This window comes from Urocitellus parryii, chromosome 6 (genome assembly GCF_045843805.1).
Source record: "Urocitellus parryii isolate mUroPar1 chromosome 6, mUroPar1.hap1, whole genome shotgun sequence".
NCBI lineage: Eukaryota > Metazoa > Chordata > Mammalia > Rodentia > Sciuridae > Urocitellus > Urocitellus parryii.
In genome coordinates, this window is record NC_135536.1 from 174604750 (window position 1) to 174621788 (window position 17039).

Consider the following 17039-nt stretch of genomic DNA (forward strand, 5'->3'; position numbering starts at 1 on the left):
CCAGAGTGGTAACCTGGTTGACAACATACTTTCTTAGTATAGTTCCAGCATGAATTAAGCTTGATAGTTTCACTTGCATTAATGAATAAGATGAAAGTGAAATAATAAGACCTATCAGAACCAGACTCTTTAATCAATAACAGGAACAACATTGCTGAATAAGGTAGGAGTTTCCAAAGTCACAGTTTTATGCTGGTCACAATATAAGTACCATCTACAATGTGAACAGTTTCTCCATCACTTTACATCTGGACCAGGATTTGGCAAACTTCTCAGGCTGCAGCCAAGCCCATTATGCATGGATTGTAGCAAGATGGCAGCTGAGCAGTCATGACGCAGCCATATGGTTGACAAAGTCTAAACTTTCTACTCTCTGCCTCTTTACAGAAAAGTTTCGCTAACAAAACTAAAATTCAAGCCCTATTTGCAACATTGGCTGCCACTTTCAGGCCATTTTGAAGCAACCAACCAGAGCTGCATTCTGCTTTTCATGGGCCTGAGGGACTTTCGCCTTTATGCAATTCTTCCTGCACAATCATATATTACGGCTTATGTCACCAAAAGAGACTGGGATATGGAAGTCCTTTTGGGAAAAAATACAAAGCACGAAGAGGGGAAACATGGAAATATTGCCATTTATGGAGCTTTGTTCTTTATCAGCCAATCCTCTTTGGGCAGCCAGAAATGGGAAGAAACCTCTAGAACCCAAGCTCCAGAACTGGTTACAAGTTTGGAATCTATTTTTACTGTGACAATGACAAATCCCTCTTGTCTCTCAAGCTTCTTCCCTCTTAGGGATAATATCTGATCTACTACCTTTTAGGATGGTTGTGCAGGTCACCAGTTTCAATGATTTACTACACCATAATAAAGCAATCCCCAAAGCTAAAACAACTAGGCTCAGCTGGACAGTTCTTTTGTTCCTCCTGGTGCTGATGAGGTTATTCATGCAGCTCTATTTAGTTGGTAGCTCAGCTGGGGTTGGAATGTGTGGGCACATGTGTAGTGCTCAGCTGGAGTTTCCAGAATGTCTTGAGGAATTGACTGCCCTCTGTGTCTCTCCACATGGCTCTCCAGCAGGGTAGTCAGACTTCTTTGCACCTATGAGGGTAGAGCAAAAGCTGCCACACCTCATAAGGCCTAGACTCAGAAGTGGCAGCCACTTGTATAACATTCTATTGCAAAGCAAGGGATTTGACCAGTCATATTCGATGGGAGGATAATAGTTTATTTTTTGGAGGGAGAAACCGTATTCTCATGAAAGGATGAAAGGGCTTGTTGGTAGCCATCTTTGCAGAAAATTCACCACTCTTAGGTAGAATTAGATACCTAAGAGTCTTAGGAACTATTTTTGCATAATGTTAAATGCTACTGCACACAACAAATATTCAGTCAATGCTGATTATTATCACTAATAATTATTCTTTTAACAACTTTTTGAAACAATATAACAAGATATCCAATTTACAGTGGTATGCATAGACCAAATGAATTTTGAGGTCTTTCCCATCTATTTTTTTTTTTTTTTTTTGCTGAGGGGGCAGGGTACTGGGGATTGAACTAAGGGTCACTTTACCATTGAGCTACATCCCCTGCCCTTTTCATTTTGAAACAAGTGTATCACTAAGTTGCTGATGCCAGCCTGGAACTTGGATCCTCCTGTTTCTGCCTCCCAAGTCGCTGGGATCATAAGTATGTACCTCTGGGCCTTGCTCTCTCAATCTTAATACCATGATGATTTGAGTCTCTTTTTACCAGTATTGGAAACGGAGGTTTAGCAAGACTTAGTGACTTGCCTCAAGTCACACACTTAGCTAGTCAAACATGGTGAAGTCCATATTCAAAGATGTCTCCCTCCACTAAATATGCTGCATTTCATTTATTCATTCATTTAATACATAGTGTACCGTTCGCATCTACTATAGGCCTGAAGGAGTGTAGCTAAGCATATAATGATAATTATTTATTGAACGCATCCTATGTAACATTATGTGACTGAATCTTCATCAGAAGCCTAGGATGGAGTTACTATAATCCCTTCCCTATTTTACAGATGACAACGAAGTAGAGCAAGGTAAAATAAAAGACAGGACCCTAACTTCATGCAGAAGATAGTCTATTAGAAAGGATATATGTTAGTCAAGCAAATAAACACATAATTGCAGATTATTCTCAGAGTTCGGCTGCTGCGGGAGCACCCTCCTCCTTCTATCAAGGTCTCGGTAACCCTGGCAACGGGTCTTTCTGCCAATAGTAAAGATGGCACTCAGAGAGCAAGCGTGTTTCGCACACTCCATTACCCACAAGGCAGCGAGAGTAGGGGAGGCGCCGTCTCTGCCAGGAGCTAATATGGCTCCAATAGTTACACCAGCCTCTCTCTCCACCTCGTCAGTGACATGACTGCTCGGACTAGCCTGTCTTGCAGGAGTTAAGTCTCCTTTGCCTTTTCGCTGACCGCGACGACAGGAGAGATTGGAATTGATAGACCACCTCGAGGACTCGAAGTCCGTAACCAGGGAAGCACCACTTCCGCTGACGTCATCACGGCGACACGTGGATCCAAGATGGCGGCGGCGATGGTGAGTGAAGGAGACTCCGGGAGACGGAGCTGAGGCAGGGCCCTCTCGGGTATCCCAGGACCTTCCGGCACCCCATGCCTGGTGCCAAGCCATTTTCAGAACCCCTGCTCAGGTTACTCCTGACTGGGCTCGCCTCCCAATTCCCCCTTCCGGGTCTTGGCCCCGCATTCAGGCTTGTCAAGGCCCGGAGTTTTAGGAGAGGCGCCGTTTCGGAGGAAGACCTCGGCTACTGCCTCCGCTGGGTTCCCAGCCCTACTTTGGTCCCCGCCCCCTGTGATCCCCACTTCCCAATTTCACCTTTCAGCCCTCACCCCCCGAAGAATCCCCGTTTTTTCCACCCTCGCTCCTCCCCCTCACGTCCAGACCCTGTTCTCCCCGCCTCCCCAACGTCCTGGCCAGTCCGCTGCTGCGACCTCGCTTCGGACCAGCCTCCCAGTCTAAACTCTGTTCTCACCTCCACCCTCAACTGTCCCCATCACACACACCTCTTGACTGCTGATAACGCAGAGCACACCCTCCCCTAGCCCACCGCTATCTTCCATTCCCAGATCCTTTCCTACCCCTTGTCTTTTTCAATGAGCTCCTTGCCTCTTCTCGCGTCCTTCAATCCCACTGTTTCTCAGACTTTACTATGCATAAGAAAAAGGTTGTGTGTGGGAAGGCAAGTTAAAATACAGTTTCCTGAGCCTCCTTCCCAAAGGTCCTAACTCCGTAGAGCTGGGCATTGCCCTGGGATCTGCACCTTTATATGCACTCCAGTGATTATGATGGAGGTGATCTGTGAACTAGATTCTGAAAAACACTTCTAGCCCCACCAGGCTGCCTCCCCTTCCCATTCCCCTACAGAGCCACACAGCTCCTTAGGGATAAATGCTCATTATGATGAAGCTCCTTAGGATAAAGTCTATGTGTGGGTGAAGGAGGGGTAAAAGCTGTGCGGGCTTCTCCTACAGAACCCTGGGAGTAAGTCTTTGAAGAACTGGCTTTTCTTCCAAAGTTCAGCTCACATTCTGCTTGTTAAGTGTTCAGAACTAAAATTGAAGTCACTTAGTCCAGAGATTTCCTGGGTCTTCCTGGATATTGTTATCTCAGCAGATAATTTCATCCTGGGAGTGAATGATAAGGAAAACCTGGAGAATAGGATGTAACATTTGACTTTAACGGAGGAAGATTCTTGCTTCAATTCTTTGATATTGATTTTCTCCAAACAGCAGTAGATTATTGACCAATAATGGATTTTTCTCCTTCTGTTAGCTGACTGATAACTTATCTTTTGTTTATTTGATGAAGGATTCTTTGTAGAATCACAAGTGTCAGGTAAAAGATTTCACATCCTGTGGCTGGTGTTGTAGCTTAGTGGTAGAGTGCTTGCCTAGCATGCACAAGGCCCTGTGGTTGATCCCCAGCACCACCAAAGGGGGTCGGGGGGTTGCAGCTTCACCTGGTTCCCATGGTCTCAGACTTCAGTTTGAACCATAAGTGGGGAAAATCCCAAGTGATATGTTGAAACCCCTGTTTTTCCTTTACCACATTCAGAACAAAGATGGTGTAAGAACTTGACAGGAAGTCACACCCTCTCACCATAGGGAAAAGTTCAATAAAGTGGCATTTATAGCATTGCACTGGGAAATTCCTGCCCTGTTCAGAGGTTTTTAAGAGGTTATAAGTTAGCAATACATATTTTTGGTACACATTTATTTAATCAGCAAATATTTGAGTGCCTACTCTCTGCCAGGAACTGGAGGTGTACTTGTGAATTTGAGCTCCTTGTGGAGCTTTTCTAGTCTGAGGTGACAGGCAGTGAACAAGTAAATATGTTAATACATAAATAAGTAAATACATTAAATAATGTTCCAGGGGCTGGAGCTGTGACTCAGTAGCAGAATGCTTGCCTAGCATGTGTGAGGCACTGGGTTCGATCCTCAGCACCACATAAAAATAAAAATAAACAAAATAAAGGCATGCTGTCCATCTACAACTACAAAACAGTTTTAAAAATAAGTTAATGTTTCATAATGTTAGGTTTGTGAAGACAGCAAGGTGAAGTAATAGTGATTGGAGTGACTGGGTGATTAGAGAAGTCTTCTCAGAGAAAGGGATGTAAGTTGAGACTTGATTGACAAGGAAGAATCAGTTATGCAGGGAATGTTCCAGGCGAAGGAAATGGTAAACCTAAAAGGCCAAGATAGAGAGCTTGGCACATTTGAGGAACACAGGGTAGAGGATCTGAAGCATGTTGATAGGTGGGGGTAGGAGACAATGACACAAGATGAAATTGGACTGAGGCAAGAGTAAATGTGTACCTAGAAGCAGACTTAAAATCAGGGTGAGTTGTAGCCTACAGTTTGTAGTCTGCGGACTGTATTTTGAAATAGATTGTTGTTCTCTTAAGTTGTTCATGCTTCCTGTCCCTCCAGGACAATACATTAAGAGAACCAGTTTGTTCTCATGCTGCAGACAAGCCATGGAAATGAGATTTTATCCTTAGCACAATGATTTAGTGTGCCACCTGGGAATATTATACTGCACTTTCATTTGAAAACCGTAGCCGATTTTAAGAAATGGAGTATGTGATATAAACAGTGACTCCCAGAGGCCAGTCTGAAGAGTGCATAAAACCTACACTTTGGTGCAGTAGGGAGAAAGCATGAAAGTGTTGTTACAGGGGTGTATGTGTAATGGGCAAAATGGAAATTCCTACCCTGTTCAGAGGTTTTTAAGAGGTTATAAGTTAGCAATACATATTTTTAAAATTGGACTTAAAATTAGACTGAGTTTGGTCTGTGTCAAGCACTTTATTACGCGGAAGTCACAATGGTCCCCACATCTTCATAGACTGTTTCACAACCATTGGGGATGGGGTGTGTGGGATCTAATTTGGGGTGCACAGGTTCCTGAAGCAGGTCATACAACCAAAGAGGAACTGAGCTAGTGGATTCAGTGGCCATGGGAACAGGCTGGGTTTTTGCTTTGTTCTTTTGTTTTGAAAATTCAGGTTGTGGCTGCAGGGCTTCCCTCCCCCCACCCCATTTTTTTTCTTTCCTTTCTTTTTTTGGCAGTGCTAGGGATTGAACCCAGGGCTTTATGCATGGGAGGTAAGCACTCTACCAACTGAGCTATATCCACAGCCCCCCTTTCCCTCTCTCTTTTAGCTTGGTGAATAGTTCTTCTTCCCCAAGGGTTGGGCTGCTACCTCCCAGGTGGTCTTAGCACAGTGGCTGTTTTCTGAACCTGCAGGGCAAGACTTCTCCCACCATAGGAGAAGGTAGCCCCTATAAACTGAAGTTCTTTTTAAAATTTTCTTGCCTTCCTCCCGTCCTACCCTATAAAGTTGTAGGATATGGAATTGATCTGGCTAGGTCTAAATTGAGAAGCAGGCTCCTATCTCATTCTTTATGTAAAACTGCTCTTGGGATTATTATTTTGGTGGAACTTGGGAAATGTACATTGAGTATATTTGTAGGCATTTCTGGTCTAGAAACTTGAATTTAGAGAATAAAACTCTACTTGTCTCACTTGTCTCTACTTGTCTCTCATTCGAACTGTTTTGGATTGTATTATAGTTTTATTTTTTACATATAATTCACATGCCATAAAACTTGTCCTTTTAAAGCGTACAACTCAGTGGGTTTTAGTATATTCAGTGTTGGGTGTCATTCCAGAACATTCTCATCACCCTAAAAAGAAACAGTAGTAGTCAGTCACTCCCACTCTTACTGCCTGCAGCCCTTAGCAACCACTAACATATTTTCTGTCTCTATGGATTTGCCTTTTCTGGGCATTTCATATAAAGGGAATTTATAATATGTGGTCTTCTGTGTCTGAATTTTTTTACTTATGTTTTCAAAGTTATCCATTTATAGCATGTATCAGTGCTTCATTCCTTTTTATGCCTGAATAATGTTCTATTATGTGGTAGACCACAGGTTATTTTTTTCATTAGTTGACAGACATTGGAATTGTTCCCACTTTTGAGCTATTAGGTATAATGCTATAGAAATTTATGGGCACATTTTTGCATGAATATGTCTTCAGTTTTCTTGGGTCTTTACCTAGTAGTGGAATTGCTGGCTCAGTTCACACTGTTTTGAGGTTGCTTAGGTTTGATATGGTTTAGAGGCAGAGAAATGGATAGAATGACATCAGGATTCTTTTGAGCTGGGCACAGTGGCACAGCCATGTAGTCTATGCTATTTGAGAGGCTGATTTAGGAGGATTGTAAATTCAAGACCAGCTTGTCTCAAAATAAAATTTAAGACCCTGTCTTTTTTTTTTTTTTAATATTTATTTTTTAGTTCTCGGCGGACACAACATCTTTGTTGGTATGTGGTGCTGAGGATCGAACCCGGGCCGCACGCATGGCAGGCGAGCGCGCTACCGCTTGAGCCACATCCCCAGCCCAAGACCCTGTCTTAAGAATAAAATTTAATGGGCTGGGGGTGTGGCTCAAGTGGTAGTGAGATCGCCTAGCATGTGTGAGGCACTGGGTTCGATTCTCAGCACCACATAAAAATAAAATAAAGATATTGTGTCCACTTAAAAAACTAAAACTAAATATTAAAAAGAATAAAATTTAAAAGAGCTGGGTTGTAGCCTAGTGGTAGAATATTTATCCAATATGCAGGAGGCTCTGGGTTTGACCCCAGTACCATGCACACACACAGAGTTTTCTTGAGTGCAGGCAGCACTAGCCAGCACACGCCCCCCCCCCTCCCCCAGCCAGAAGCACAGGAACAGTTTTTAGTTATGGAATCTAGTGCTAACCATAGGGCACTTGGATGGGAAAGTCCTTAACAGGAGGCAAGAAGCTTGGACTCTGCCACCAGTCATGATGTGGGGAGCTGCTCTCTCCTTTGGACCTCATGTATGGCTGGGCATTAGCTATTGAGAAAGGAGCACAGGGTCAGTCTGGGCGTGGTTCCAACACTATCACATTTTCTGTATACCCTAGACAAATCACTTTGGCTTTACTGGTCTGTTTTCCAAGTATGTCATGTGTGAAATTAAAACTTGGACTTTATGATTTCTAAAAGTCAAAATTCTGTGGTCTAGAATACTTGCCTTTAAGGTGATTTTTTTTTGCTAATATGCCTATAACATCAGATTTTTTTTCCCATGATCATAGTTTTTGTGATCTTTGCAGGTTGTCTTGTGTTGGTTGTGTCTGTCTGCTCTCAAGTTGCCCCACCTGGTGCACACTCTGTAGGAGCTTCGGTGTTCTGAGAGGTGAAGTGCTGAAACTAGGCCTTGGTTAAATGTGTTTCCCTGAGGAGTCCCTTTAAAGGAGTGCCCTTAATCCCCCCAGGAAGTACAGAGGAGGGAGAGCCAGCATTTAGTTGCCTCTTGGTTTCTCTTTTACAACGTGGACAAAAGTTCCCCTTTGATCTTGGCATTAAAAAAGCAGGTTACAGAATGTTGGAGAAGGTTGAGTTTTGATCTCTGGACACTGGCAGGATGGTGGGAAGGATCCAGGATAAGCAGGGCCATCTGGCCACAGACGAATAACAGGAGCCACCAACCTCCAAATCTGCTTTGATCCCTGAACCATTTGCTGACACCACTCTTTCCCAAATGGAGCACGAATGGGGACACCCAGGACTTCTCAGTTCCATCTCATTCCTCTTCATTGCTTCCTCTGTGCCAATCTTTCTTACCTATGCCTGACACATGAAACCGAGCTCTCAAAGTTTGAAATCTCTTTCTCAGGCTTGGGCTAAGAATCTGGGCTAGAATTCCAGCTCTTGATACTCTTGTTACTTCTGTGACTTTGTACTGGTTTTGTGACTGGTCAAACTGTTTGCCTCCTTATGCCTATTACCTTATTTTTTCCTAATCTTGTGTGTGTGTGAGTGTGTATGAGAGAGAGAGAGAGAGAGAGAGAGAGAGAGAGAGAGAGAGAGAGAGAGACTGATTTACCATTGTAGCCATTTTTAAGTGTAAAGGTTCCAACATTAATTCACAATGTTATGCAGCCATCACCAAACTTTTTTTGTCATCTCATACTGAATCTATTTTTTTGTTTTTGAAGTGGGATGATACTCTGCTCAAAAGGGTTGTTGTGATGAGATGACCCTTTTGTGATGATCCTGTTTTGTGATGTGTGGATGATACACAAGATAAAAGGGCCTGGCACAAAGAGGGTGTTCTGTAACTCTACTCCAGGGTTTGAAATGGTTTGGGGGTGCTCTAAGCTGAGAGTTCTGTGGTCAGCCCTGAGGGCAGGAGATAAGGGCAGGGCATTTCTGGCTGCCTATTGCTTTATGTGGATGGTTAGTTTCACCTGGACTTACACAACCTATTGGGGGTCTTCCTCTTCCCTCAGTAAATTTTTGTCTTTTTTGTGTGTCTCTACTATTCTGTGTCTATTGGCCCTGAAATAAAGGCTACATTTTGCAGAGTCCCCAGTGGCTAATTTGGTTGTGGGTGTTTTTGTTTTTTTCTCTATGAGTTCTTTAGCTCCATGGGCTTCTTAGTAAGTGTTCTTCAGCTGTCATTACCCTTCATTCATGTGGGGTTGAATTCTCAGGGAGTTTTAACTGAATGGGTAATTGATTTCATTTAACTGTTGGCAAACTGTGTCCCCAAAGCCTTTTTTCTGCTTCTTTTTCTTCTTTCCTCTCCCTCCCCTTTCTTTTTCCTTTTCTTTAATCTAGGAGCAGTTACTGATGTAGTCTTAACAAGGTGACTATCTTTGAGAAAGAAAAAGAAGAATCTAGCCACCTGTGAGGAAGGTGCTGCTTTTTCAGCAGCAGGAAGGGCATGGAAGAAACAGGAACCACTGTTCTTAGGGGGGGGGAGCAGTTACCAAGGTCTGAACTCAGGGGCACTCAATCACTGAGCCACATCCCCAGCCCTATTTTGTATTTAGAGACAGGATCTCACTGAGTTGCTTAGCACCTCACCGTAGCTGAGGCTGGCTTTAACTCATGATCCTCCTGTCTCAGCCTCCCGAGCCACTGGGTTTACAGGCGTGGGCCACCAGATTGGCCAGACTGTATAGCTGGGTGATACTATTTATGGGAAAGGAGATTGCAAGGCAGAGGGCTCCAGAAAAGAAAAGGTTAACTTCTGGTCACACAGCAATGTGAGTGAGCGAAATCATTTTCAGTTCTCAAGGGAAACTTCCTATTCTTTGGGTAAATTAATTGTTCACACCTTTAAAACTAGGTGGAGGGCTGGGGCTGTAGCTCAGTGGCAGAGCACTTGCCTAGCATGCATTGAGGCACTGGTTTTGATCCTCGGCACCGCATAAAAATAAACAAATGAAAAAAAGGCATTCTGTCCATCTACAACTACAAAAAAAAAATTTTAAAAAACTGGGTGGAGCAAAATTTGGTGGGTAAGGAGTGCTATTTTGTTCTAGCAGCCCTTTTTTTGTTTGTTGTTTGTAGGGTTTTTCTGATTGTCCAATCCTCAAGAAGAAACGACAAGGAAGGAAAGACCTTGATTCTTGGGTCTCTTGAGCTTTATCACTTTCCAGGTCACCCATATCTTTGCCAGTGATGGAGTGTACGATTACTACACAAGAGGCCCTCTAGATTGCCATCACCTTGTTCTCTGACAAGCTGCTTTTGTGGTCTGGTGACTTGGAAACCAAATAAAGCAAAGTGACATTGAATGGGCTAGTTCATGTCTCTTAGAAGTCCCCCTCCTTTCATGGCTCTGAACATGCAAAAGATGTTTGCTAAATACTTAACTGACTTTTCATACTGAACCTCAAATGGGAGTTACTGAGGTGATCAGTTGAAAATTGAAGAAAAATACAGAGGAATTTCCAAAGAAGCAAGTGCTTTGCTACTTTGCCTTCTATACAGAAATGAACTGTGGGTCAATCATCCTTTCAGGCTGTCAGGGCTCCAGAGGATAATGGAGTCCTAGTTGGAACAGCTTGTAGTATGACAGTCTTGTCAAAGAAGACAAGCTACTATGGCCCTGATTCTCCTGGAATCGTTACATTGTGTACATTGGAACTTCCCCACCTCCCTGCAAGCAGGGTCTATAGCTCCTGTAAGGTTCTCAGAGAGGTTTGTGGTACTCCCTGAGCTGAAGAATTGCATGGAGCCAGAGTTGTGGTTCAATGGTAGAAGGCTTGCCTAGCATGTGTGAGGCACTGGGTTCAATTCTCCACACTGCATATAGATAAATGAATAAAATAAAGGTACATCAACATCTTAAAAAATAATAAAAAAAAAGAATTGCTGATCTGTCTGGTTACCCACAAACCTGGCGGCAGAATCTTTTCTGCATCATTCCTCCTTTTTTTCTTTACTTTCTTTGTGATACTGGGGATTATATCCTGGCCTTCTGCCATGCTAGGCAAGTGCTCTGCTACTAACCTTCAGCTCCAGCTCCTTTCTGCATCATTCTTAAGTTTAACTCTTAATTGTCACTATTCAGAGGCAACTCATTTCCTTCTCAAAATACAAATGTGTTTTTTCTAATATTTATTTTTTAGTTGTAGTTGGACACGATACCTTTATTTTATTTATTTTTATGTGGTGCTGAGGATCAAACCCAGGGCCTTGCACGTGCTAGGCGAGCGCTCTACCGCTGAGCCATAGCCCCAGCCCCCACAAATAAATTTATTTTGAATAAGAGTGACTCATGTGGGCTGGATTGTGGCTCAGAGGTAGAACGCTCGCCTACCGCGTGTGAGACATTGGATTCGACCCCCAGCACCACATAAAAATAAAATAAGGATATTGTGTCCTTATAACTGAAATAACTTATAACAGAAAATAAGTATTTTTATAATTTATAACAGAAAATAAATATTTTTTTAACAAAGTGATCCATGTATGTGGGAAAAAAAAGTATAAAAGTTGTAAAATATAAAAACGTTGTGATCGTAAAATATATAATTGTGTCAGTTTCTTAGAAAGCTATAAAATGAAAAAGTCATTGAGCTACCTGTAATCCATTCATCAGAGGTAGTTTTTGATTTTTAAAATATCTTTCCAGAACTTTTTTTTTTTTTTTAATGTACTCAGGATAGAACTCAGGGGCATATGGCCACTTAGCCACATCCCCAGCCCTGTTTTGTATTTTATTTAGAGACAGGGTCTCAGTGAGTTGCTCAGTGCCTCGAGTTGCTGAGGCTGGCTTTGAATTCACAATCCTCCTGCCTCAGCATCCCGAGTCACTGGAATTACAGGCATGCACCACTGCTCCAGGACATTTTTATGCATATGGCTACTTTTTTAAACTTTTTGTTATAAAAATTTCCAACATAAGTAAAAGTAGAATAACATAGCTAATCCCTATAACGCATCTCCAGCTTTCAATAATTATCATTATATTGCAAAACTAGTTTCATCTGTACATTTCCTAGCTAGTTATTTTTTTCTTCAGACTTATGAAGCAAATTTGGAACCATAAAATCACTCACTGAACTTTAATAAATGTAGACTTCTGCAGCTATCATTATAATGACACAATGCTTTATAACATTTCTATTACCCCAGTTTTCCTCATAGTCAACCCCTGCTTCCATAGCCAGCCAACTACTGATCTGCCTCCTGTCTGTAGATTTCCTTTTCTAGGCATTTCGTGGAAGCAGAATCATGGTGTGTAGACTTTTGTATCTGACTTCTTTTACATAGTATAATGTTTTTGACATTTATCCATGCTTTAACATGTATTAGTAGTACTTTTTTTTTAATTGCTGAATACTATTCCATTGTGTGGAGATAGTACATTTTGTTTCTTCATTACTAATTAATTGGCCTTTGGATAGTTTCCAGTGTTGAACTACAACAGTCTCCCCATTTGATGGAACAAATTCTGATGTTCCCAAGTGGATATTCGTCTAGTACTGAGCCCTATATGTACTGTTTTTCTCTATACATGTATATCTATGATAAAGTTTAATTTATTAACTAAACATAGGAAGAGACTAAAAATAACAACAAAATAGAGCCGTTATAACACTATGCTATAATAAAAGTTGTTTAAGACGTATGCATTGATTATTTCTGGAATTTTCCATTTAATGGAAAATTTTCCAGACCTTTATTGACTGCAGGTAACTGAAACTGGAAAGTGAAACACTTATATGAGGGGGAACTACTATGTGGTGATTAAAATTGCTCTGCACATTCACATACAGGTCTTTGGAAGTATATTTTTCTCTTGGGTAAATGCCTAGAGTTGGAAATGTTGGCTAGTATGGTAAGTTTAACTTTTTAAGATGCTGTCAAACTTTCCAGAGTGCCTGTGCCATTTTACATTCCCATCAACAATATGTGGAGGTTCCTTTCTCCACATCCTGGTCCATATTGCTTGCCTGTATTTCTGGGTTGAGTCATTCTAGCGCTTGTGTGGTTACCTCACTGCGGTTTTGGTTTGCATTTCCCCATTGACAAATGAGATTAAACTTTTTTTTTTTTTTTTTTTTTGTAGTACTGGGAATTGAATCCAGGGGTGCTCTATTATCAAACTATGTCCCCAGGCCTGTATTTGTTTATTTTTATTTTGAGGCAGAGTCTTGCTACCCAAACTGTCCTCAAACTTGTATTCTTTATGCCTCAGCCTCCTGAGTAGCTGGCATGTGCCTCCATAACCAGCTAGACATCTTATGTGTTTATTAGCCATTCATATATCTTTATATATCTTCTCTTGTGAGAAGTCTATACAAATCTTTAACTTCTGGGGCTGGGGTTATGGCTCAGTGGTAGTGCACTTGCGTTGCATGGGTGAGGCACTGGGTTAGTGTCTCAGCACCACATATAATAAGTAAATAAATAAAGGTCAATCAACAAATATTTAAAAAAAAATCTTTAGCTTCTGTTGGGGGGGTACTGGGGGTTGGACTCAGGGCTTCCTACCTGCTAAACAAGTATTTTATCACCAGCTTTCACCAGTTTTTTTATTTGGGGGTGGTATTTGTTTGTTTTGTTTTTTTGTATTTTGGTACCAGGGATTGAACTTGGGGGTACTTGACCTCTGGGGCACATCCCCAGCCCTATTTTGTATTTTATTTAGAGACAGAGTCTCACTGAGTTGCTTGGCACCTTGCTTTTACTGAGGCTGGCTTTGAACTCGTGAGCCTCCTGCCTCAGCCTTTCAAGCCGCTAGGATTACGGGTATGCGCCACTGTACCTGGCTCACCTGTTTTTTAGTTGGATTATTACGAGAGTTCTTTATTTATTCTAGATATAAATCCTTTATTATATAAATGATTTGCAAAGATTGTCCCCCTAGTCTGTGGCCTATCTTTTCTTAATGGTGTCTTTGAAAGTATAAAAGTTTTATTTTTGGGGGGGCTGGGGATGTGGCTCAAGTGGTACCGCGCTCCCCTGGCATGCGTGCAGCCCGGGTTCGATCCTCAGCACCACATACCGACAAAGATGTTGTGTCCGCCGAGAACTAAAAAAAAATAAATATTAAAAATTCTCTCTCTCTCTCACTCTCCCTCCTTTCTCACTCTCTCTTTAAAAAAAATAAATAAAAATAAAAGTTTTATTTTTTTATGAGATCTAAATTATGATTTTTTTTTTCTTTTCTTATCAGGGATTAAACCCCAGGGCGCTTAACAACTGAGCCACATCCCCAGCCCTTTTTTTTTTTTAATTTTTTTTTTTTTTTTGAAAGAGAGAGAGAGTGTGTGTGTGTGAGAGAGAGAGAATTTTTTTTAATATTTATTTTCCATTTCTCGGCGGACACAACATCTTTGTTGGTATGTGGTGCTGAGGATCGAACCCGGGCCACACGCATGCCAGGCGAGCGCGCTACCGCTTGAGCCACATCCCCAGCCCCCCAGCCCTTTTTTATATTTTATTTAGAGACAGGATCTTGCTAAGTTGCTGAGGCTGGCTTTGAACTTGCAATCCTCTTGCCTTTGGCCTCTGAGCTGCTGGGATTATAGGCATGCACCACTGTGCCCAGCTATTTATTAATTTTTTAATGAATTATACAGTTGGTGACATGTGTAAGACATCTTTGCCTAATCCACACAGGTTTTCTCCTCTATATTTCTAGAGATTTTGAGGGTTTGGGCTTTTCTATTTAAGGTCTATAGTTCACTTTGAGGTTGTTTTGTTTGTTTATTTTTGTTTTTGTGGTACTGGCCTATTGAATTACCTCAGCACCTTTATTGAAGATCAGTTTATTATAAATGTAAAGATTTATTTCTAGAATTTAAATTCTGTTCCATTGACATGTATGTGTATCCTTACCATACTGTCTTTATTACTGTGCTTTATAATATTTAGAAATTGGATAATGTAAATCCTCTGATTTGGTTTTTAAAATTGTTTTGTATGTATTAGGTCCTTTCTGTTCCTGTGTAAATTTTAGGGTCAGGTTGTCAATTTCTGCAAGGAAGTCTGCTGAGATTTTGATAGGGGTCACGTTGAATCCAATATGAGGAGAATTTCCATCCTAACAGTATTGAGTTCCAATCCGTAAACATGTAATATCTCCAATTATTTAGATCTTCTTTAATTTCTCTTAGCAATGTTTTGTAATTTTAAATGTACAAGTCCTTCTTAAAAATATGTTCCTAAATATTCTTTTTGATACTAAGTAGAATTTTTTTAAATTATATTTTTCAGGTTGATTGCTGCCAGTATGTAGAAATATAGTTAATTTTTCATATGTTGATCTGGTGGTCTGTGACCTTCCTCAATTTGCTTATTAGTTCTAGTTAATTATTTTGTAGATTCCTTAGGATTTTCTAAATACAAGATCATGTGAAGTGCAAGTAAAAGCACTTTTTACTTCTTCTTTTTAAAATATTTTTAGTTGTAGATGGACACAATGCCCTTTATTTTATTTCTTTATTTTTATGTGGTGCTGAGGATCGAACCCAGTGCTTCACATGTGCTAGACAAGCACTTTACTACTAAGCCGAGCCCCTTCACTTATTTTTACTGTAGTTGCCTTTAATTTCTTTTTTTTTTTTATTTTTTATTTATTTTTTAGTTTTCGGCAGACACAACATCTTTGTTTGTATGTGGTGCTGAGGATCGAACCCCGGCCGCATGCATGCCAGGCAAGCGCGCTACCGCTTGAGCCACATCCCCAGTCCGCCTTTAATTTCTAATTAATTTATTTGCTTCCATGTACTGGCTTATAGCATAGTGGTGAAATAGATGGTGAGAATGGACATCCTGCCTTGTTCCTGATTTTAGGGGAACTTAACATTTAGTCTTTCACCATTAAGTATGATGTCAACTATGGGTTTTTCATAGTTGCCCTTTATCTGAGTGAAGAAGTTCCCTGGTTTGATGAGTTTTATGATTGCCATGTGTTGGATTTTGTTGTGCTTTTTTTTAGTCTGTTGCAATAATGGTCTTGTTTTTGTCTTCTATGCTATTTATTACAACAAATTGTATTAATCTGCCATTCCTGGGATAAATCCCACTTGGTCATGATATATAGACCTTTTTATATGTTGCTGGTTCAATTTACTAACTTTTTGGTAAAGACTTTTTTATCTATGTTCATGCTAGATATTTGTAGCTTCCTTTTCTTGTGATGTCTTTGTCAAGTTTTGGTACTTGCTCTTTAAAAAACTATTTAAAGCTGGACATGGTGATGCAAGCCTGTAATCCCAGCAGCTCAGGAGGTTAAGGCAGGAGGATCATGAGTTCAAAGCCAGCCTCAGCAATTTAGTGAGGCCCTAAGCAACCCAACAAGACCCTGTCTCTAAATAAAATATTAAAAAGGGCTGAGGTTGTGGCTCAGTGGTAAAGTATCTGTGGGTTCAATCCCTGGTACAAAAAAAAAAAAAACTATTTAGCAAATGAGACCATGCTATACATAGACCCTGAGCATCATACTTTTTTTCTCTCCAATAACTCACATTGGCAGTCCTTCAATAATAGTTCTGCCTTCCATTTAAGAATACATGACTAACTTGCTCTCCCCAAAAACTATGCCAGACATTTTTATACTTTGTGACTCTGAGAGGTTAAAAATGAGATGTCATTATTTTTACTCACATTTTTAAAATCATGAATGATATTGAGCATCCTTTTGTGCTTAGCCATTTGAACTTTTTGTTTCATTTTGTTTTTAAACTGCCTGATTGTATTCTTTTGAGTTATGAGTTATTTGTTCTTCATTAATTATAAATTATTGGTATCTTGAAGAAATGACTCTTTTGTCAAGTGAGTTGTAGATGTTTTTATCTAAACCATTTTTTTTATTTCTTTGTGGTGTGTATTTTTTTTTTCATTTTCTTCCTTTATATGTCCTTTATATTTTTAGCTCCTGGATTTTTTTTCTTAGAAAACTTTCCATCAAGATTATTTAAAAGTATATCCATACACCAAAAATTGTTGTCATTGCCTGATACCTCATTAGGAATGCAGAATCTCAGCACCCACCCCAGACCTACTGAATCAGAGTCTGCATTTTAACAAGGTTGCTGGGTGATTTACCCACTCTGTCAGCTTTGAAGAATACAGCCTGTGCTTTCACCTGCCAGAAACTTCCAGTTGCCACCAGGCCTTT

At 40.7% G+C, this 17039-nt stretch overlaps 1 protein-coding gene across 1 annotated transcript in view; it reads left to right on the forward strand.

Annotated features, from left to right (window-relative positions):
* Positions 1–2042: 2042 nt before the first annotated feature.
* Tm9sf4 (transmembrane 9 superfamily member 4) overlaps positions 2043–17039 on the forward strand; it is a 50526-nt gene continuing 35529 nt past the window's right edge. Inside the window, exon 1 of the mRNA XM_026402078.2 lies at positions 2043–2579. Coding sequence (XP_026257863.1) covers positions 2565–2579 — 15 coding nt within the window. The 5' untranslated portion in view covers positions 2043–2564. The remainder of the gene's footprint in view (positions 2580–17039) is intronic.